The following is a 24,444-nucleotide window of genomic DNA, read 5'->3' as shown; positions in this document are numbered from 1 at the left end:
ATGTAGAGAGAACTACTGACTTCATAACTGCATATGTAGGTTTTTAAAGTATAGCAGGTTGTAGCTGCTTTCCTCAGCATATGCTTAGCTCCCAGTTCAAGAGCTCCCAGTTCAAGCCTAATATGGCTTTTTCAAACAATGGAACAAGCCAAATATGATGAAATTCTCTACGGAAGGGAACTGTATTCAACATAGCAGAAGAAAGTCAACACTACAATCCCTGAAATTTTTGCATTGCATAATGTGTATGAGCATCATTATGCTAGACTTAAAACTGCAAAGTTGACTGGTGGGATAAGTCATATTATCTGGTAAAGGTGTGTCAGCATTTGGCTTGCTTTATACTGGGGAATGTCTTCTCTGTAGCAAGGATATGCATCAATATGACTACAGCTTTGTCAGTACTGTTTCAAATTCTCATAGTGTAAATGGGTCCTAAAGAACTTAAAAGGTCCCAGGAGAACTGATCTTAGACAAGCCAGTTTAATCTTTAACTGACATAGCTGTTGAAATCAGGTAGAAAACTGGAATTACTCTGATTTGAATGTTCAATTTAAACTGATTAGCTCCCTCTCTCTTTAAAAATGTCTTCCTACTGCACATTTATTATTATTCTATTTATAATCTGTCCTGCTCTGAAAAGGTTATTGAGAAGACAGGTGTAAGGAAATTTGTATTCTATATTTGGTTCTTCAGATTTCTATCATCTGAGATGAACTAGCATTGAGACCAAACTTTTTGGTTCGTCTAGTGTTGTGCAAAGGATGGTATCTGCAATGGGTTTATATTACCTTTTGGAAGGCTGTAGTAGTTCTGCAACTGAGTTCTTTATCTGCTGTGGCACTGGCTTCTTCTATATCTTCAGTTGAAATTCATGGGGTCTCTGATTTCACAGCCCTGAGTGATTTGAGATTTAGCTGTCTGATAGTGCCTTTCTTTGTCATGGTAGTTGAGGTGAGCTGGGATGCTTAACTGGCATTTCCTGGATTAGGATTAGTGTGGAGCAGTGAAGTGGGGGTGATTGGACACCTGGTTTCAGGGTGTTCTCTTTGGAAGATCCTTTACTCTCATATTTATTTTCTCGACTGGTCTGCTAGATTTCATGTTTGACCTTTTTAAGACCTGTTGCAAGGCCCATCTCTTCCCAGGCTTTTGCCTGCGGGCAGAGTAACATTCTTCTACCTCAGTCTGGTTTTTTTTGTACAGATATTGCTTTGTCTGGTAAAACCTCTTGTGATAAGAGGGATAGCCCAAGATGAGAATTGTGTTTATTTTAAGTTGTATGACTTTGCAGTTAATAATGAAGTCATCCATGGTCTTGGACTACTTTTCAGTGTGCATACATGTATACAAAAATCAGGCAGAGAGAGGTCCTGAAGACTGAGTATGGTAGAAGGAAAATGTAGAAGAATCAAGGCAGAAGATCATCAAAGGTGAAATAAGTAGACTGCATCAAGAATAGCTGGAGACTTGTGCAATTGTAGGAGCCCTATAAAGTAATCAGAGTTGAGGAAAAAGAATTGAGACAAAAATGCTCACCTGTATTGCCTCTTAAGAAAAGCTCCTGAATTTTATATATCAATCTCCCAAATTCCCAGTAACCGTTTAACATTAGTAAAAATATTTTCAGAATTAAGAGAAATATTAACTTGTGAAATGCTTTCCCATACAGTGATATATGTATATTTTTGTATTTTTCAGACTCTTAGTGTGCAGTCTTCAACCAATGGTCAGTTTGTTTCTCCAAGTGATATTCAGCTGAAATGCAATTATTGCAAAAGTTCTTTCTGTTCAAAGCCAGAAGTACTGGAGTGGGAAGTAAGTTCTTTAGCCTGGATGCGGAACTAGGGATGGTTAAGCATACTTAAGGTCACCTGTAAAGGTTTGAACTAGCATTGTATTTGTTTGTCTCTAAGTAGGTAGTATAAAAAAAATCTATGGAAACTTCTCATCTAGTAAGTGAGGTAGTTACGAAAAATGTCCAACTAATTTTTTAATGATAGGAATTAAAATATTTAACTCTGTGCTGTGTATGGATAATATAAAAGAGTAAAGAAGGCTCTAGAATTAAGGCGGAAAAAAGGATTTTTTTAACTGAGGCTTGAAGTCTGCTTTCATCTCCTTTTCATCTATTATTGATATAACTGACCTAGATCATCTTTACTGTTCTAGAAGTTGAGGAGACAAATATCTGAAGACTTACAAATATATGATCTTTACCCATTGTCATGTTCTGCATGTGAAATGATTAATTAACAGCTTTTGTAGCACTGAGGGGGCTGGACTCGATGATCTTCCAAGGTCCCTTCCAGCCCTAATGTCTATGAAATCTATGAATACCAGTTTGAGCAAAAGCTGGCAGTTATTTTGATAGTCATGTTATCTCCATATGCCTGTACTCTTTTTCAGAAGTGTGCCATAAACAAAGTTGTGTATTAAAGTAAATTCTTGTTTAAAGTTGTACTCCTAATCTGTTTTTATGTAACCTTTTTGTGATGTTTTGTGGTTTTATTTAGAACAAAGTATATCAGTTCTGCAGCAGAACTTGTTCTGATGATTATAAGAAACTGCACTGTATAGTTACATACTGTGAATACTGCCAAGAGGAGAAAACGCTGCATGAAACAGTGAATTTCTCTGGTATCAAAAGACCGTTCTGTAGTGAAGGTACGTTTATTTCTTGCCTATGATGTAAATCTCATAGTTCTACTGCCTTGCTTTATGATATTAAAAAGTTTCATACTAAAATAAGATTCAAACTTAATCAAGAGTATTTGAGCTGGAGCAGAGATCTTTCCCTTCCTGATGGGTATTGTTCTTTTGAATTTTTGACTTACTCCTAGGTTTGGGAAAGCTATGCATGACTCCCCAAGAATTTGTCAGTGGTCTGCACCATTCTCCCTTGAGAGAGATTTGTTTTTTTTGAGATCAGTGTTGTAGTACCTACACCTCTTGACTAGGATTGAGCTGGTGCAGGCATTCCATGTGGAATTCTCAAAAAGCAAACCATTATTAGAAAAAAAAAGTTCACGTAAGCAATAATTGGCTGTTTTAATATGTGATCACTGTGAGCTTAGTATAATCTTTGACTAGTGAATTTGGAATACTTAAAGGAAAAATAGGCTCAGAAAATGGTAGAGGTGGTTGGGGATGGGGTTCTTTAAAATATATTGAAAGCATGAAAGAGTGGTGTGTTTATAAAACATAGAAAAACTCAACTGAATCTGTAAACATTTTAAGTTTTTCAGACAGCATGAAACAGACTCTGAGCAGTGATTTTGAAAAATACCTTTGTGAGTTTAGTTTTCTCTCTCTACACTTATTTCATAGAAATTTACTTGGTTAAAAAGGTGTTTCAGTTGTTTCGTTTCTTGTTGTTTTCTTTTTAAGTCTAACGACCACACACACAAAATTAATTTGGTACCTTAACCTCTATTATGTCTTTATACACTTTCAAGTCCTGTAATCTTAACAGGATATCACCTCTTCTGTTCTCCTTTGAGGCAGCCCTATCCTGTGACATTAGGACTGATCTCATCTTGAAAAGCCTGACAAGAATTCTTTGCCTCCTGTGGTGCAAACAACAATTTCAAATTTGTTTTATAATACAGTTCTTCTTACCTATAAGTTAAACCCCACAAAAACGGGGGTGGGGGGAACCCATCTGTCTAAGAAATCTCTCCCTGACTTGGACCTGCTCCCCAGTATCTCCCGAGTTAGCATTTTTTAACTGTGTATGACTTTTTTGTTTTTGGAGACCACAGCCCACATTACTTCCTTCTAAATTTCCATACTGCATGATGGTACCCTTTTTTCTTCTACAAAGCAGATCTATCTGAACGACAATCAGAAAGGTTCTGGAGACTGAGAGCCACTAGGTAGCAGTATCAGCACTGATACTGTTCTTTGCAATAGAATTTTCAACTCGATAAACTCTAGCTCCTCAGGTGTCCCACCTGCCCACTTTTCCTATTCAGAAGTGGGATCCTATACAGGATATTTTGACAAATGTCCTGGCCTGTTTTTTATCACATGGATTCAGCAAACAAAGTGTCCTCTGAGGTCACAAGGTTTATTTTTCTCTGGAGAGAGGCAGTCTTTGCAGTAATCCTACCTGCCTGTGGTAGTTGCCATCTTGACTGACACAGCAAGTATCTTTGGCTGCCTCCTTTACAGCAGATGAATTTCTATATTCCTTATGTTGCTTGCCCTGGTTTCTGTAACACATATGGAGAGACGATCATTTTATGCATTTATTCAAGTAAAAACTACTGAAAAACAAAGATCAAAGCTATTGGGAATGTAATGGGATAAGGAAAAGTTGCCTGTCTTTCGTAAGGTACCACAAAGGGCATTTTAGTCGGCCTTTTTGGAAAAGGCAATCCTTATGTCTGTTGCTTATCAAGAACCCAAAGATGCAATGTCATTCAGAAACAAGAGGAAAGGACTGACCACACACTAGTTTTGTAAATCAGACAGCAAAATACAGGGACATTTCTGTCCTTTCCCATTATCTCAGGAATAAAGGCTATCTCAGATGGGTCATCAAGACTTATCAGAACTTTGGTAAAATGAAAATCTGTTATTCATCAGATCCCAGGACAGGTATTTGTAAATTGCTCTGACTGAGGCTTTCCCATCATCAAAGCCATAGAAATAATTTCCATGAATGAAAAATTCTAAGGAATATAGTCAATTTTCTTTGACCTAATGGCAAAGTAAATGAAAAGACTTTAGATGATAACCAAGAACCACATTATAGAACACCTCTAAATTGACTAACTTCCAGTGTTGAACTGCTACTTGATAGTGACATGATCCCTTTGATGAGGTAAATGTTATTGTTAGCATTGGTTTAATGGTCTGAGTTTGTGTGAAACCTTGTAAAGACTGAACTGTCAAGTAACACAGCTAGAGTAGTCAAAAAGTGAAAAGGGAGCAGAAATGAGTTTTACTGTGGAGCAGTCAGACTTGTGCTTATATTTTAAATATATTTGTACCACATGCAGGGCCATCCCTAGGGGGGAGAGAGGGGACGAATCGGGGTGACCACCCCAGGCCCCGCGCTTTGGGGGGCCCCACAGAGCTGGGCAGAGTGGCCTTGGAGACTCTGTGCCGCTGCCGCCAGCTTTGCATCCAGCTGCTCGGTATTCCCCCTGCCAGCGCCAATGGCGGCAACAGCTTCTTTACATCCAGGGGCGGGGGTGGGGCCCCGCACGAGCTGATTTGCTCTGGGCCCTGCACCCTGCTCGGATCAGCTCTAACCACATGTACAGAAATCATAATTGAAAACATGGATGTGTGCATATGAACAAAAGTGCCTGTACAACATGGTGACTGCTTAGCTGGGTGTAGCTCATATGCCATCAGTGGTTCCTCTATGAGGGAAGTCATCAGAAGTTCTGTCCAAGTTTTGATAGAGGTGAATAGGTCTAGTCATGACTCTACAGCAGGGGCAGGCAAAGTCTGGCCTGCAGTGGACTCCATTTCCCAGCAGCTCCTGCCTGCATCACTGTGGCCAATTTCTGTGGAGACTCCAGGAGCGGTGGGACTGTGACAGCGTGGGGCTAGGGATTCCATGGAGATCAGCCTCAGCAGCGTTGGCAGGGCATGCAGCTGGGTGGGGAGCTGCTCTAGGACTGGGATCTTGTGGTGGTGACAGCGTGGTCTGGAGCCGGGGCAGGGCTGCGATCCACTGCCCACAGGGACGTGCAAGCTATGGATTGCGCCTCTGCCCTGGCTCTGGATCACACTGAAAAATACCAGGCCTGGCCCCAGAGCAGCGCCCTGCCCAGCCTTATGCCCTGCCAGTGCTGCTGGCAAAGGTTCTCTTTTAATGTTCTCTATTAAACAAATATCTTGGTATTGTATGTATTTCATGGCACACTCTGAAAACTAATGTAGTAGAACAGTCTGAGTCTATAATTCCTGGATATAACCCCATTACTGTAATCTGCTCAAACATACAGATCTTCTGGCTGGTAGGGGTACAGTCAAATCCCATCATATTACAATTAACAGGGATTTGAGAATGAGCAATCAGTGCTACTTCGGATATCCACAAAATATTTTGAGTTCCTGAAGGAAATTTGAACTCTTCATGGTGGGAAAACATGGACAAAGTTCAAATACCAATATTATGAAACACTCTTAAGCATATTTAACAGTAGCTTAGATAAACACATGTTGGATTTTTTGCAAGGCTGCTTTTTATTTTCCTTTCAAAGCAAACACCATCAAGAAGCCTATATTTTGGCTGTCATTACTATGTTTGACTGTGCTAGTTATTGACAATAATATCAGATTCCCAAGGGATGTCATTTTTGAGTCCTGTTCCTATCCATTTGTGTTTGCTGTCTTGCACCAAACATGGGATTGGTGTTTCTGTACTTTTACTTTCTAAATCTGCATTTTAATTAATGTATTGGAAATATACGGTTTCCTTGACAAGAGTACTAAACCTTCACCAGAACTGAACCCACATTCATATGAAAGCTTGTTTGATTTCTTTGCAGAGCATGGGTATGTTGCCTCATTTTTGTCCAAGTCCCCAAGTATGCTATGTATTCTTGAGCAGCGTAAACTGACCAGTAGAAGAGCTATTAAAATCTGTCTATTCAGGGGAAAAAAACCCGCCTTTCTAATGCTTTACCACCTCAAGGGAAAGATACTCAAAACTTTGATATCGGACTGAGTTAAGGAGTGTATTGTATAGGTGGAAGTTTAGGTATTACAAAGATATATTACAGGTGTATATACAGGTATAGATATTAGAAGTAGAACTTGGAATCATAGAAAATAGGGCTTAAAGTAATGAACCTCAGGAGGTCAACTTGATATCGTTCAACCCCTTGCTTCAATGTAGGATCATTCCTATCCAAACCATCCCATTCCAATTTCTGGTCTAACCCAGTGGTTCTCAAACTTTTTTTTTTGTACCAGGACCCATTTGTAAACATCAAAGACCAGTCCTGACCTAGTGCCCCTTACTCCCAGCCCCGCAGTGTGTGGAGCAGGGAGTGGGTTTGTAGGGCAGGACAGGGGGCCCAAGCAGCCCCTCAGAGGCTGGAACTCTGCCAGTCTGCAAGGGAAAAGCTATGGTTTCCTACGTTTTTTTCCTTTAAAGGAAAATCCATTTAAAGTTTGTTTGCAACCCTTTCATATATTTTAGCGACCCATGGGTTGAGAAACACTGATCTAATCTATTCCTAAAGCTGCAAACAACCCTATTGCCCATCTGCAACGCATATAGCCCCAAACCACCAACAATGCCGTAGCTTACCCAGGTAAGGCAGGGAAAGACAGCATTGTTAATGTTCTGCTGCTGTGAGAGTTATTGAAATACACTCAACATCCAAGGAAGAGGGCTGTGCCCCGCACCTCTCCCCCTCATAGAGAAAGGCAAATTCTCCTTCCCCCTCCCCCTGCATCCATGCCAGACTGTGTAGTAACTGGAGAACCAGAACTCCCTTTTCTGTAATTCTGTCCCTTCCATAAATTTAGCCCCTTTAATCTTCTTTTGTAATTAAGCCGGTTATGGAGCTGTCCTTCATTTTCTTGTTGCTAAGCATAGATTCCTCTGATACCTACCTGTCCTGCACTATACAGCTCGTGCACTCTCCCAGCAATTCGTGTGGTTGGCTCTTGGGCCTACCGACTCTTGTTCTCTGCAACACACTCCAGAAATAACTTATAGATCATCCATGACCAGTGCTTATCCAACCTTTTCTTGAACCCCTCCAATGATGGAGATTTTGCAACTTCCGCAGGCAGTTTATTCCACTGCTTCACTGTTCTAACAGGGAAGTAGTTTTTTCCTAATAACCAGTCTAAACCTATTTTGCTCCTACTTCAGGTGACTCTTACATGTCCTAGTCTCTGCAGCTCCCTCTTCTTTATGGCAGCCCTGCAGACATTTGAAGAATGTTACCATATCCCTTCTTTAATCGCCTTTTCTGCAAGCTGAACATGCATATTTCTTTCAGCCTCTCCTGATATGGCTTACCTCTCCAAGCCCTATATTATTGTTGTTGCCTACCTCTGAACCATCTCTAACTTTTCCATGCCCTTTTTAAAATGCGGAGTCCACAATTGTGCATAGTACTCTAGATAAGGCCTGACCAGTGCCGAATAAGGAGGCATTCTCACCTCCTCTATGTTATACCTAATGCTCTTATTGATGCAGCCCAAAGCTGTTAGGTTTTTTTCAAGCTGTATCACATTGCAGATTCATGCTGAGTCTGTGATCCACCAGGACTCCCAGATCCTCTGCAGCACTGCCATCTAGCCAGTTGTCACCTCTTTTCTTTTTGTGTTTTTAATTTTTCTTCCTGTGGTGTAGCACCTTGCATTTGTCAGCATTGAACTTCATCCTGTTAAATTGAAAAGCTGGGCCAGAGTGATTAAGATCCTTCTGAATTGTGCTCCTGTCCTCCACTGTGTTTAAAGTCCTTCACAGTTTTGCCATCTGCAGTTTTGCTCAGAAAGCTCTGTTCCAGCATCCAGTTAAGCATGTTGAACAGAACTTGGCCCAGGACATACCAGTATGGGACTCCACTCAAAAACTCCTGCCATTCTGACATGGATCCACTTATAATTATCCTTTGTTGTAGCTATTGAACCAGTTGTCTGCCCACCTTGTAGTAGTTTTATCTAGCCCATGTTTCTCCAATTTGTTTATTAGAAGATCATGTGGGACTTCATCAGAAGGCTCACTGAAGTCTCGATATACTACGTCCACTGCTTTCCCTTCATCCATTCCACTAGTTACTTTGTCAAGAAGGAGATCAGGTCTGCTGGCATGATTTGTTCTCAGCAAATCCATGCTAGCTGTATGTGATCAGTTTGTCTTCCTTCAGATGTTTGCAAATGGACTTTCTTATGGGTATTGCTCTCACTATAGCTAGTGGCAATACTGGAGGCAGAATAGAAAAGCTTGATTATATAAAGAATGCCTCAAACCAGTTACTTGCCATCAGTATGTCTTTTTGGAATTGTCTTGAACACATCCAGTCTTTTGTCATTCTAATATCTGAGCAATTCTACAAGTGATGTTTCAGTAGCTCTTTTCCACCTGGACTCACATTTTCTAAAGCTGATATTCCTTTCTTCTGGGTATGATGTTCTCTGTTTTGAACATTGCACTGTTAAAATATACAGCAGCTTAGGAAAAGGAAGCCTGTATCCTTACCTGTGAACTTTTTTAAAGTCAATTCAGAGAAAGATGTGACTTCAGTTATCTAAAGTCTAAAGGCTCTTTTTCAAATGAGTTGTATGTTAATTTAAAGATAATGTTGTGTGTACTGTTTTGATAGGTATTAAATATGGGGAGGTTTCTTGGATGTGTGTATGTAAACACAAGATGTTAAAAATGGAACTAAATTTGAATGATTCTGTAGTTGCTTTAGACAAACCGAATGAACAGAATTTGATTCTGTGGCGCTAACAAGAGTAAAAATTAGTGAAAATATCAAAAAGAGAAAATGGCTTTGATGGTGAATGCCTATGGAAAGCACACATGTTGAATAAGATATTGCAGATTTTAAACATTTCTAACTATAAGAATATTGATAACTCGGTTTTTATTTCTAAATAGAAATACATAAATAAATGTTTTTTCAGCTTAATAAAATACCCAAATGTTTGGGTTGGCCCTATACACTTCACTTATTTTTCTACATGATATTTTAGATGAAGTAAATACACTCTAAATCCCTGTCCTTTAATTACTTGCAAAAGGGGCTTTTTAAAACTTAATGATAAATTAATGTTTTGTTTCAAAATACATTCAGCCTTTGTACCCTGGAAACGCTTAAGAAAGTTAACTGATAAGAAACATTTTAGGCAATATGAAGCAGTGATACAAGAAAAGATTCTAATTATTAGGTTTATTCTTTTTCTCCACTAGAGGGAGAACTATATTGAGGAAAAATTGGTAGAGGACTGGAAGGGACCACCCAGGACAGCCACCAAGTCCAGTTACATTCATGTAATAGATATATGAAGTTCATAATGGTCCACAAGGACTCCAGCATTTCCTGTACACTGCAAGGCACAAAGTATTTATGATACTCTAAAATAAAGGATGTTCATTACAAAACACCAGAGGCCTCACAAACCATGATGTGTGTGTAGGGAGCAGGACCAAGGGTTCCAGCAGTGTTCTGCAATAGCACAGCATGTTTTAGGAACAACAGGATATTTTACCAGCATATTTTACCTAGGAAGCAAATTGTGTCCCATGCAACAGATGATTAAAAAACCGGTGGTCCTTGCCAGTCTGACATGAGATGAAATTTCTTTCTGACTTCAAATCTGATGATTGGCTTATTTCTTAGTATGTAAGCAGTAGCACTAGTCAGGCATCTGAGAGATTTTTCAGTACCATTAAGAGCACTTGTGTACCTCTCACAATCTCCCATTTCTAGCTGTGGAACATCTCTGATGCTTAAAAGAAACACAAAAAAAAAAGAGTTATGTACTTGGTGCAGAAGGAATTGGTCCTTGTCTGACAGCTGGCTCATAGAAGTTCTGAAGCATGGGATTAATTGATTATATTATTAAATACACTATGCTATGGATGAATAAAGGAAGAAAAACTATTCCATAAAGGACTGTCACAACTATCCAAGCTGGTCTTCATTTGCATAAGTAACCTGTAGAATTCATAAACTAAGGTAGACAAGGTTCTTTGGGTGAATCTGATATCTTTATTAGACCAACTTAAATAGTTGGAAAAAAATTATAGCAAGCTTTCAGGTTTAAAAACCCTTCGTCACACCGAGGAAGTCTCTGCAGTTGGTATATGTTCTTACTAGATGGAGTGAATAGTAAAGAAGCCCAATGGCTGGGCTGACTCCCCAGGTACCTCTGCACTATTTAACTGCTACATTCATCCCCCTTCTTCCCCCCGCCCCCCAGCCTGTCTCACCCATTGACTCCTCAATTTACATCTTCATTGATTGCCTGTCTTGCATGCGTACCAGCCTCGCCTCTGGCTTCTTTACTATTCATTCCATCCAGGAAGAGCACACACCAACTGCAGAGAATTCCTCAGCCTGACAAATGGTTTTTAAACCCGAAAGCTTGCTATAAAACGTTTTCCAATTATTTAAGCTGGTCTAATACAAGATACCAGATTCACCCAAAGAACCTTGTCTGCTTATGTCCTTAGACTAACACGGCTACAACCTACACGCCTGTAAACTAAGGTATGTTCTTGAGAAGACACAGAGTTTACTTCAAGAACCCTGAAGTATTGCACACTTGCCCTAATACCCAGTAATGTCCTGTTTTGTTTAAAGTACATCTCATAGTAGGGAATATGAAATAAAAAAAACCACGAGTTTACCAAAGGTGGTTTCTTCCAAGCTAAATTTAATCTTTCTTTAAATGAAGTAAGTGATATTTTTCTAGATGGGGAAAATGTAGCTCTCCTGCATCTGGACTTCAGTAAACCATTGGATATGTTGTCATATAGGAGATTTAATTATTAAATTTAAGAAGTGTGTGTTAGAAGAACTGTAAGGTAAGTAAGGAACTGGTTGAAGGGTAGATGGCGATTAGTAATGTTGAAAGAAATAGTATAGAGCTGGAGTAAAGTTCTCCAGGTATTTAGTCCATGGGCCAATCTTGAATATGTTCATTAATGATGCTGGTACAGAACGTAGCAGCGTGCTGATGCAATATTGTTAGGAGGCATTGAAAGGATGGGCTATACTACAGAAGAGGAGTGGGATACCATACTAAAATAAGCTTGTCTGTAGTAATAAAAATGGGATGAAATTAAGAATACAAAATGCAAGGCAGTGAATTTATGGACCAATAACATTTTGCTGTAAGATGAGAAGTTGTTCGGTTAAAAATAACTGAGGAGAAGGATCTGCGTTGACTAGAGATCATAAGATGATTATTAGTTACCAGTTTGATGCATCTAGGAAAAAGGCAATGCAACCCGAGGATGGGTCAGGAGAGGTGTTGTAAAGATAAAAATGTATTGAAGTCATTATAGAAGATGTAGTGGTTTTTCTGGAAAACTGTACACTTTTCAAGCGTTCCGTATTTAAGAAAAATAAATAGAAATTGGAACAGGTGTAGAGGGGGCTCCTAGGATCATCAGGGAAATGGAGAGCTGCTTTTAGGAGATTAGAAAAGTTTGGCTGCTTTAACCTAGCAAAATTATGGTTGTAAGGGTATGATTGCTCTTTACAAATGTAGTAGGGAGGTAAACACCAGGGTAGGAGTAGAGATATTAAAGTTAATGGATAGTGTTATGAAAACAAATGTGTGTAAAGGGGACATTTATTAAATGTATGCAGAAAATTAAGAAGTTCTGAACACTTACACCGATCAAGTTCTGGAACATTCTTCCAATCAGAGTAGTTAAAATCTAATTGTTTTTAGGATGCAGCTCAGTACATTTGTGAAAGAAATTATATGATGGGGTACCAGACAGGATCCAAGGAATCCTGTCTGGTACCCCAGACAGGATTCCAGACAGGTCTCATATAACTGCATGGGACCTATTCCTAAAGGTTTGTTTAATGCTTCTTTAAATGAAGGAATTGTTTAATTCCACACATCTAATGATACTGTGGGCAGAAGAACTTGTGTTTGAACTGGAGTCTACAGAGCCGATATTCTGAAGAGGTTTCCTTTGGGCTTTGGACAGTGATCCAAAATAACATCCTTCCAGGCATTTACTTAAAAGGGGAGAAATCTGTTTCTTTATTCCTATCTACTTTACGTTCCATGCTTATTATTTTCCATGAGTCAGAATTTTGGGGAGAAGTTGGGAAAGTTTCTTACCTAATTTTCATTCTGCCAGCAGCATCTTCCACAATTCTAGTAACCCTGCTTTGGCTTTATTAGCCAAGGAGCAGCATTCAGTTTCTTTTTACAGTTTGTGGGCCAGTTAATCTACTGTGCACAGTTCACAGGTTGCCATTGATTATTTTTTGTAATTTTTCATTCTAAAAGTTTTTTACACAGCATTGAAATTACTCTTCTCGGGAGGGAGTGGGTTAAAAATAGGAACATCCCCAGCATCACATATGCTGCAATGCTAAACAACCTCTGGAACTGCAGAGGGAAGGGGGATTGCCTCCTGCTTTGCAGAACTATGGGGAGATGCTGCTAACAGCAGAATAATGTGAATTGTCTGTGACCAGACATTTCAGTCGTAGTAAATAATTGTGAGTATGCACATTGAAATCCCTAGGGATGGTGCATTGGATTTGTTTTGAGAAATAGATTTATAATCTCGGCTCTTTATCTTTTTTTTTTTAAGGGAGAGAACATATTTACTAATTCAAGTATTTAATTTTTACATGGTCTCTTTAGGCATATTAATAGTTCCATAATCCCATTAAAGTTTCTGTTGCCTAATCCTCCAAATCAGTGGGTGCATCTACACATGCATTTACTTCAGCCTAGATTTATTTTGCAGTAAAATACTGCAGAGTAAGGGTTTTCAGGTTGGTGTCTACAAGTGGCGGGGATTAGGGAGAAAATTTGCTCCCAGTTCCTGCAGCCCTGCAATGGGCCCCTGCTGCCACTGGGGGCAGCTCCAGGTCCCCCCTGAGGGCTAGCCCAGGAGCTGGCAGAGAACACCAGCCAGGAGCCAGCCTTCTGCTAGCTGTCCCACTGGCAGATTGTGGCAGGGGGCTAGAACCTACCCCACCCCTGCAGCTCTTTCCAGGCCCTGTGCCTTGATCACCCGATTGGGGCACGGGGCTGGGACCTGCCCCTGACTGGAACAGTTCCCGGCCAGCCCCAGGCTGCACAGGGAAGTGTGCATGTGCAGCCCAGAGCTGGCTGGGACCTGCCTCAAACAAGACAGTCCCCAGCCACCTCCAGGCTGCAAGTTCTTCCCTGTGTAGCCTGAGAACTGTCTCAGTCAGGGGCAGGTTGCAGCTAGCTCCAGGCTGGATGGGGACCTGTCCCCATACAGGGAGCTCCCAGCCCCTGCTCTGCAGTCGCAATTGCAATCGCAGAGTACCAGCTGGGAACAAACTCGGCAGCTCTGCAATTGCAGGGTGGGGCCTGGGAACAAGCTCCCAGCTCCCCCTCTGCAATAAGGGTCTTCCAGCCCAAGCCCTGTGACTGCGGAGCTCAGGCTGGGAGATGAGTCTCCCAGCTCCCCACTCCCCAATCGCAGTGGCAAAGTGGGGGCTGGGAAATAAGGATCTCCCAGCCCTGCGCCGCTCCCTGATCGCAATCTGGGAGCTTTCTGCTGCTGAGACAGGGGGACATAATCCCCGCCCAGGCTCCTGCGGCAAAGCCTGCTCTAGCAGCAGGCAACTCCTGGGGGCAGAGAGCTATCTCCCACCCCCTGGTGGATGGCTGAGCAGGAGCAGATTTTGCTTCCGGCCAGGTGTCTACACGAGAACTACAGCACCATTATTAATGCTAAGTTAATGCTAAGTAAATTTGCTACTTGCATTTGCAAGGTTTACTGTGAAGTAAGCATGTGCACATGTAGACGCACGTATTTACTTTGCAGTAAACTATACTAATGCAAAGTTAAACATCTTTTGTAGATGCACCCAGTATGACTTAAAAGATCTTCATAGAGGGTATTTAATTTATTATTTCTAATTTTGTGATTCCCATGCATATACCATGTTTTGCTTAAGGGTAACAACATTATTTCAAGTTTGTGTCTCATTTATTGGGCAACAGTATTCCAGATTCTTACTATATAATTGTTGTATAAACAAGCAGTCAACCTTATTTTACTCTTTTCCATGTATTATCCCCTAGTATCTTGACCATTTTCGAAGGTGCTAAGTACTCCAGCTGCTTTGTAAATTATATGAGATCAAATAGTGGAAAGTACCAGATAAGAGCAAGGCAAAAAATACTGGATTCTACAAACTGAGTCCATCTGTTTGCCTAAGTTTTGTGTCTTTGTGGTTATTAAAAATAACCTGGGAAATGTGATCTGGCTGTAAATCAATGCATTGTCTTTAGTCTTTAAGCCTGAAAGGTGAGAGAAATCAATGCATTGTTGTCTTTAGTTTTTAGAAAGCCTGAAAGGTGAGAGAGATTTGAGTTGTTTCATTCATCTTAGTGTGTTTTCAACTTTTGGAGTGTGAAGATGACCATTTTTTTGTTAGATGCAACTCTTTCACACTTTGCAGCTAATAGTATTAGCTGGATATATAACTACTGTACTCGTTTGGCAATCCTAGATTGCCACATCTGTTTCTCTGGATATCAAAAGTCCAAATGGCCTGTACCCACCTTCATGGGATCATTTTTATGATGCAGGACAGAAATCTGACACAGACTGTGACAGAGACTGAAAATGTGGGTATAAACCGCATAATTGTTATCATTTTATTTATTTAAAAAGATTACAATATCTTTTTTTTAGTTCCTGGATCAGTATATTGAGTTATAATATTGTAGAACTGAAAATGAATGGGCTACATATAAGGTGTTATGTGTTTTCAATAGACAGAAATAGTGATGGAAGTGAGCTGATGCTTAGAGAATATGAAGGTTGCCTTTAGCCTTTTAATATAATTTATTTTATTGGTTTTTTTATGGGGTTGTGTGTGTGTATGTTGGGAGGCGTGATATGCTGCTAAGCATCCTCAAGTATTGCGTATTCTCAGATGATGCCAGCTATCTAAAGTATGTAACCTCCGAGTTGCACAAGAACTATATGCAGGTAAGTTTGGTATTATATAAATAGTTTATAATATTCAGCTGTTTGAACTGATCTGAAGCAGCTGTAGTTACAACTGTGTCAATTTAAAATTTAAAGTTAATGTTTTCTTTAACTGTGATTTTGAAAGTTCCTTTTCCCCATAGAAATTATTCTGTTCCTAAGTGTGTTAACTTTTTAAACTTTTTTGTAGGCTGTAAGCTGCTATATAAACAAGATTTTGCAAGACGGTTAGGATTGAGATGTGTTACTTGTAATTACTGCTCACAGCTCTGCAAAAAGGGAGCAACTAAGGAACTTGATGGTGTAGTGAGAGATTTCTGCAGTGAAGAGTGCTGTAAAAAATTTCAGGACTGGTACTACAAGGCAAGTAACTCAGAATTTTTGACAAGAGCACCAAAATTACAAAAGACAAAAATTCACTTGTGAGGATATATTCAAGGATCGTGCAGCAAATATGGCTTACTTCAGCACAGCATTTGCTACGCAATAAGCAAATGTTCGTTTTATCATTTCAGTTTTCTCATAACTTAGAGCAGCATTTCCACCTGTCTGTCTGTTAAATCAGTTGGCAAGGGAAACTTGAGTTGCAAAGTAACAAAGAACTAAAATATATTTGTTACTTTAGCATTGTAAAAAGAACTATTTTTTCTCCCTTGATTTGAGAAAATATTTTTGCTGATTAATTTTTTTTCATCTGTATTCAAAATGTTGAAAAATACTTTAGTGGCAAATAGGTGGGACCTTGGATAGGCCAAAGATTAGGTTAGCAGAGTTTTTCTTCTTCCTGTTTTTTTGCTTCTTTTTGTCTCTTCCTTTTTCCCCACTGTTTGTGAACTTCAGAAGCCTTGATTGTTCAGTATGTCCCAGTAGAAAGAATGCCAAAGAGAAAAAAACGAGACCAAATGGATTTTTTTTTGTAAAAGTTTAAATCAAATATGACGGCAGCTTTCTCTAAATCTCTGGAAGTTTGACTACTTTGTGAAGCACAGCTGGCCAAGATGGTGCATTAAGAATTCTTTTTGGAGAGAAATAAAAGTGAAATTGGACTGGGTTTAAGCTGCAAATTAGGACTGTGGATAAAATGTTGGGTCTCGGTGAACAACCTGGAAAACTACATTGATAATATCAAAACAAGAACTACAAATACAAATGGATACAAATGCAAAACCAGACAGGAATACAAAAATCATCATCTTTCTATAACTCTGTACAGCCTGGAAACAAGGCAGTGAAAAGCATGAAGTATCAGAGGGCTAGATACAGTTCAATAACCCAAGATGATCAACCTACCAAAACAACTTGAATCTGAAGAGATACCTGGTATTTTGGATTGCGATTTCCAGAAGTCTTACAGCCTCATGTTGTAGATAGGCTTTATTAGAATACTGTACGTAGGGGTCCAGTTAAAATTTTAGAAAGAAAACTGCCGCAGACCAGAAACTTCTTTTTCTAAACTGTCTTATCTGAAACAGGATAAAAATGGTCTGCATTTTTTTAAGCCTAAGGAAAGGTTTCATAATATTAATTTGATGAACAAGCCTTAAAACTCAGGGGTCAGAGGTTAAAGTTTATCCCTTATAAAAAGTGCCTGCTGATAGGGAATCTAATGCAGCTGAGCTGTTTTTGACCAATCTCTTGGTTATTAGGAATGCCAGCAAAGAATAGAGCTCTTGGGGCATTCACCGAACTGGCTTAAAATATCCAAACTTCCAAGGATTCTGATACAAATACGGGAAATGCTTGAAAACTTTGACCTCACACACTCTTCTTGGCCATGTCATAAGGACCTAATTTGAATGAACCATTGTGTCTGCTTAAGAGTTGCTGTAGTTAGTGCTAGTGGTTTTTATGGCAAAAGCACTTCAATTTGAGCAGACTTATTGCTAAGTTGTAATTTTGATAAAGTTGATGGTCTGTCTGTCTGTTAGATATTTTTTTCTTCTTTCTTAGATCTTATACTCAGTGAAATTCATGTTAATTTGTTGAATGGTTAAAATATTAAATTTGAATTATTGAATGCTTCTTCCTAATTCATAGCACTCAAGTTTGAGTTTTATTCAGTTGAGAAAGATGTGCATGTCCTTTTACAAGGATTTGGAAAATGTATATTTTGCTGAAAGTCTCTTTCTATTCTTACTGATGGCCTTTTTTAAATAGAGCCACTCTATATTATGATTATCAGACTTTTGCAATCTACCTTTTATTAATGTAACTGTTAGCTAATATTTTTTGCCAGTTGAGGAGCAGGTGGAACATGAGTAAAATGTAAAAAGAATGAATGACCCCCAAACCTATACCTGTTAGGTTTGATTAAAGAATAGCTTTAAGTCTTAATTATGTAGAGCACAGCATTACATTAGAGTTTCAGTAAAGTAAGTAGTAGTAATGTTATAACACCAGCACACTGCATTCATTAAAAAATGTTTGTCTCCATTATCTATGTCTAATTTATTTTAATTGGACAAACTTTTTAAATTAACAGGTAGACTGCTTTAAGGTTTTAGAGAAACAAATGCTAAAGAGATCAGCCCTGGGGCTGAAGACCCTTATGCAGCTAGCTAGCAAAGACAGCAACAGCACTACTTCCCATACTGTTACAATATCATGCATCAGCCCTAATCAGGAGGGTCAAAGGGTAAGAGTAGTTCTGTCCTTTTTCCTTAGCCAGGAGTCCAACAGAGTTATCATTTAGTGCCAAGTATGATGTGGCATGTATTCATTAAGAAGGAGGTGAAGTGAAAGGTTCTGTGTTGTGAGCCTGCTCTCTAAGCTAGCAGCCAGAACAACCTCGCTGAGGTCCAAGGAGGGCCCAGGTGTAGTTGCTACTACTCCCTGCTGTGTGGCACAGGTGAAAACCCAGATCTGGCTTGTATGCCATAGGTTGTGACCCCTGCCCTAAGCCATTACCCCTTCCCCCCCCCTTACCAGCTCATATGTCCACCTTCACAAAAATAATGGTTTAGATAGTAATCTAAAAAATCTAAAGTAGGTGAGAACTTAAAATATAAATGTAATTATTTAATGGAGTGGTTCCTGGCCTGAGTTACAATTTGATTTTTATAGTGCAAGAGCACTGCCGTTCCAAACTTCTGACTTTAGAATAAAAATAGCCTCTGCCACACTTTGACTAAATCTTTGGAACCACTGTCAAAGAAGAAATAGCACTTGTTTTGTGGCTATGCGGAGGCAGTGACTCAGGACAGGTAAATGATTGGGCTAAGCATGTATATCTTCAGTATACATATAACTATATGTATAACTATACCTAAAGATAAACAGAAGATGATGCATATTCAACTAAGACTGAAAAAGTAGGTGAGGAGTCTCAGGGACAAAGGTATATTCTGGAAAATAAAAGCTGTCAAAAACCGCAAGATTTATGAAGGGTCAGAGCAGAGGAAGCCACTATAATGTGAATAAGGGCATGACACAAGGTTCCTGAAGCAGGTTGGAACAAATCTATAGTAAGTTGAAAACTCTGTCCTCAAGTGTTACACTTTATCTGTGTGAAGACACACCCTTGATTTTATACATGCTGGAATCAGATCTGTGTCTGGGGGAGGAACCTATGATACCGATTCAAAAGAAGGCAGGAATGAATGAAGAGATGAAGCCAAACTTGTGGCATAAACAGACAGTGTTGAGAAAATGGTGAAAGAGTTGTAGGAATTCAGTGTCAAATATGATGTGATTTGTGTGGACAAAGACAAATGAAAAGGAGACGGGGAGGATAAGGTGAGAGGTTGGAGTTAAAGTTTGAGACAAGCTCTACAGATTTTTATCTAGTCAAAAAGGTAAGGGGTACAAACAGGGAAGAAGACAGGGTGGAGATGCATTGTATTACCTAACTGAACCAGATATATAAGCCAAGTCTTGTTATGAAGTGGAATAACTATTAAGATGGTATGGTTTGACAGGAAGAGCCAGAACCAAATGTCCCTATATAAAGTAATGATGAGGCAGTCCAGAAGGAGGAATGGGTCATTATAGCAAAGTTTTAACTGAGGAGTAGAGAAATAGGGGGGAAAAAATCACTAAAGAATACTGCTCTGGTATTTTAAAGATCAAGTAGCTAGTACTTGCATTGAGGGTGGTGCTTCTCTGATGCAGCTAAAAGTCCAAAGTATAGATGGATTTTCTCTGTAGCTGGTCAGCTGGGAATCTAATGGTAATATTAGTATCATCAGGCTTCAGAGTCAAACCCTCTTTAAGAAATTGGGGTGGAATACAATTCTCAGAACTCTTGCTTGACTTTCTGTAGGTTCTGAGAGAGAGTGCTTATGTTGAGTCATAGGCAGAAGGGTGTATGCATTTTTAGAAAATAGATACAAAAAGCTGGATACTTAAGTCCATACATGAATAACCTAAGTATCAGAAAAATCTTGGCTGGACACTTTTGGCAAAAGTTAAGTGACCCAGAAACAACACCAAGCCATTACGTGAGCTCAAGCACAGGAGGGGCAAAGTGCTGTGCTTTGTAAAGAAGCTGTATATAATATTGAAAAAGTGAATATGTGTAAATAGTAACGATATATTAAAAGATGGACATACCACTTAAGTTCTTGTCCTTGAACTAATTATTGTGGTGTCCTTTTCTATAGGTTATTTGAAAACTGCCAGTTCTTAGCATGCAAACCTTATGCACCTACAGGGCTACATGTCTTTACAAATGAATGCTCTTCTTTTTCATGTACTGCCTTCAATCAGTAGTTGACAGGCTTTTTAAGCTGTGAGCTAGTGACACAGTTCAGGTCAGAGGTGAATGGGTGGGTGGATGGGTAACAAGACCCAGCTGCTGCTGCCACTTTTCCCTGTGGTGGCACTGGAAGCAACTGCTGCCAAAACCACCTGCTGCTGGAGCACAGGCTGTCTCTGGACCAGATCAAATAGCTCTGCCAGCCAGATCTGGCCCCACCCTTAAATGTTGGGGGGGAGGAGGGGCCTCAGGCCATCTCATTCATCAAATCTATTTGAGATTCTCATGTTACCCATAAACTGTTTTTTCTCCTGTTTTTAAACATTTTTGGCATCAATAGACATCAGCTGTGAAGAGCATGCAGTCATATAACAAGTCCCGGTTTGCAGAGGAAGTGAAACTAGTACCCTCAGTATTTCAGATCATAATTTATACTATGATGTGTGTTTTCTTTAAGGGAACTTTATTTAGTTAAGAAAAAAAAAAGCTTTGACCTTGTTTGCCCAGGTAAAACAATCATGCCCTCTATTGAAAACCACATTAATGTAATTCAGAGCTAAACATGTAGACTTACAAGACTTCACCTACAAGCTTCAAGTGTACCCTAAGCATTGAATTTCTAATCAGAAACACTGAAATGGCTGAAAGAGATTTCTTTTAAATTTATATTAATTTGTTGCTGTTAACTTGGAGTGAGGTAAACTTTGTAAAATTAAGTAAGTATTAATATTTATTCATGTGAAAATTTTTCTACTAGTAGACAAGGTCCCCCTAACCAAAGATCTTGTAATCTAGTTGAAACATGATACATAAGGCAACAGTATTATTGTTATTTTTTGCTTTTTTGACTTTGATAAAACACTTACTATTTCACTGTTAGTTGGAAAGAATCTTTAGAGTGTCTCTCTCTCTCTCTCTCTCTCTCCCTCTCTCACTCTCTCTCTCCCGCTTCTCTTGTTTTGTAGAATGTTTCAGTAGAACTGCTAAAAATGGTTCCATGGAATGTAGGTTTCTTGCTGAATGTGCAGATATGAACTAGTTTTATGGACTTCAATGTGTTTTAGTGAAATAGAACGTACTGTATTTATACAGACAAGCTAGAAGGTAACATACATTTTGTGGCATGGCAAAGTCTGGTAAAACTGAGACTTGCGTCCATTAAAATTACTATAGAATCAATGAGAAAAGACTTCATTCTTTTTAACTAGCTTTTTAATATGTAATTTTAAAAAAAAGTTTTTTCTCTAAGTTACCTTTTTTAAAATGATAAAATCTTCCTTTGCATTAAGGCTGCCAGATGTGACTGTTGTAAGTCGCAAGGAACTCTCAAAGAGAAAGTGCAATGGCGTGGAGAAATGAAACATTTTTGTGATCAGCACTGTTTACTGCGTTTCTACTGTCAACAAAATGAGCCTAATATGACAACTCAAAAAGGACCTGAAAACTTGCATTATGGTATGTAACGCTTTATAAATGCTAAATGACAAAATGTAAAAAAAAATATTTTATAAGGAAGTCTCACAAATTTCACATGTGGATCAAATTTTACTTCAGTTGAAAGATTTGTAGATAGCAGTATGAGCTCAGGTTTGCAAAGTGGAAACTTCTCTAAATGAGCAATTATAAGTTGATTAAATGGTTTTCATTGCATTAAATCCTATTGTGCCAGCCACTCTCAAAACATTTGTCTTATTGTTATAAATGTTGCTTACTGCTTCAGCTGTAGAGAAAATACATAATTAGCTAACTAACTGCAAGTAAAATTAGTATAAACAGACCAATATCAGAATGGCAGGGGGGTTTCAAGTGTGGTTCTACAGGTGTTTATTTTAGATCCAGTGCTGCTTAAATTTTTGTAATAACCAGGATACAGGAATATAGAGCTTCCTGATCAAGTCTGCAAATGATGCAAATCTAAGAGGGGTTGGAAGCACTTTGGCAGATAGAATTCAGAAGGATTTTGATTAAATTAAAGAATGGGCTATAGGCCATAAAATGAAATTCAACAAGGGAAAATGCAAGGCACTTAGTATCATAGCATCTTAGTGCTTAGGGTCGGAAGGGACCTAAACAGATCATCAGGTCTGACCCTCTGCCCCGGGCAGGAACGGGTGCTGTGGTCATACCCCCCCAGCCATATATCTGTCCAGCCTCCTCTTGAAGACCCCCAAGGTAGGAGAGAGTACCACCTCTCTTAGGAGTCCATTCCAGAGCATGGCAGCCCTAACTGTAAAGTAATGTCTACAGATGTCCAGCCTGAACCTTCTCACTAACAATTTGTGGCAATTATAGCTAGTAACCCCGGGTGGTGCCTGGGGGAACAAAGCCTCCTCCAGTTCCCTCTGGTCCCCCCTGGTGAGTTTGTAAAAAAGCCACCAGATCCCCTCTCAGCCGTCCCTTGTGAAGGCTGAATAGGTTCAGGCACTTTAGACTCTCTTTGTAAGGGCTGCCCCTTGACCATGTGAGTGGCCCTGCTCTGGACCCTCTCAATGCTAGCCACATCCCTCTGAAAGTGCGGCGCCCAGAACTGGACACAGTACTCCAACTGCGGCCTGATCAACGCCACATAGAAGGGAAGGATCACCTCCCTGGACCTGTTTGTGATGCATCTGCAGATGCACGACAAACTGTGGTTAGCCTTAACTAACCACTTCCTTGCATTGGCGGCTCATGTTCATCCTGGAGTCAACAATGACTCCAAGATCCCTTTCTGCCACTGTGTTGACAAGAAGGGTGTTCCCCAGCTTACAGGTGTGTTGCTGGTTCCTTCTCCCTAGATGCAGTAGCTTGCACTTCTCTGCATTGAATTCCATCCTAGTCTCATCCACCCATCTCTGTACCCTGTCCCTCCCCTCCAGCGTGCCCACCTCACCCCACAACTAGGTGTCATCATTTGGACAGCGTGCTTTCCACACCCACATCCAGATCGCTGATAAAGATGTTGAACAGTACAGGCCCCAGGTGTATACCTAAGGAAGAAAAGACAAATGCATGAATACAGAATGGGGGATACCCTTACACCCCAATTTCTCTTTGCTTGTAGTTTCTAACATTTTCATTCATTCTCTTGTTCATAGAAACTTGTCTAGTAACATTGTGATAGAGGAGCAATCAGTGCTGCTCCTGTGGTGCTTCCAAATTAAACATTTATCATTGTAAGTTAATTATATGTACTAATTACATACTGAAAACAGTAAATAGGTTAATATTGGATCTCTTTATGTTTTTAGATCAGGGCTGTCAAACTTCCCGAACAAAAATAACAGTAAGTATAGAAAATTATAATTATAATCTGTTTAAATTGTTATTTTGAATGCTAGAAAGGACACTGTAAAAAAAATAAAAATGATTAAAATAGAACATTAATCTGTTATTTTATGCTTTTTGTTTTTATGATCAGTAAAGCTAGATCTGATAAGTTTTATTTTAAAAATATATATCCCTGCTATGTTGTTTTACACCTTTTTGGTAGAACAAACCAAAATGTATCTATGGCAGAAGTCAGGGCAGAGATGCACTGTAGGCCACTTCTAGATGTTATTTCAATTGCAATTGAGTACTTTCTGTGTGATGAAAATGTTGCTCAATAGGCAGGGTTTCAAGTGCAAAGGCCAGGTCATTCAGAGGGGGAAAAGTGGCATTTCCCCTGCTGGCCACCTGGGGGAGCTCGGAGCTCAAACCTGGTCAGTAGCACAACTATAGGTATACCAGGACCATGAGTTGAAATATGTGCATGGAGGGTGTATTTTCTCTCCTGTTGAATACTCAGTGTTAGGCAGCAGAGGTAGGATGGTAGAGGATTCCCCTGTCTCACCTCCACTACCACTGCCCACTTCTGCCACTGGGACTGGGGGCTGAGTAACATGTGGGACATATTATTCCCTCCTCCAGAGCTGGGTGACACCTGCTGAGGGATTTGCTGGGCAGAGTGTGGGGTGGGAGGAATACTTCTCCTGCACAGGGTCCACTGGGGATTCTCTTCCCCTAGTACTGGGCAAAGTGTTGAGTAGGGGGAAAAGTCCTTCTTCAGTGGAGGCAGGGATGCAAGGGAAAGCCCTTTCGTGACGGG

The 24,444-nt window shown here is 39.7% G+C and overlaps 1 protein-coding gene across 15 annotated transcripts in view; it reads left to right on the top strand.

The window, feature by feature from the left end:
• The window catches only part of ZMYM2 (zinc finger MYM-type containing 2), a 98,761-nt gene that overhangs the window by 38,187 nt on the left and 36,130 nt on the right, over positions 1–24,444 (top strand). For all 15 annotated transcript variants that reach the window (XM_025196640.1, XM_025196648.1, XM_025196647.1 and 12 more), the window contains 5 exons: positions 1,702–1,818; positions 2,517–2,667; positions 15,870–16,042; positions 21,665–21,830; positions 23,606–23,640. In XM_025196640.1, coding sequence (XP_025052425.1) covers positions 1,702–1,818; positions 2,517–2,667; positions 15,870–16,042; positions 21,665–21,830; positions 23,606–23,640 — 642 coding nt within the window. The remainder of the gene's footprint in view (positions 1–1,701; positions 1,819–2,516; positions 2,668–15,869; positions 16,043–21,664; positions 21,831–23,605; positions 23,641–24,444) is intronic.

The sequence above is a fragment of the Alligator sinensis genome, unplaced genomic scaffold (genome assembly GCF_000455745.1).
Source record: "Alligator sinensis unplaced genomic scaffold, ASM45574v1 scaffold777_1, whole genome shotgun sequence".
Lineage (NCBI taxonomy): Eukaryota > Metazoa > Chordata > Crocodylia > Alligatoridae > Alligator > Alligator sinensis.
This window is presented reverse-complemented; position numbering and strand designations above follow the sequence as displayed.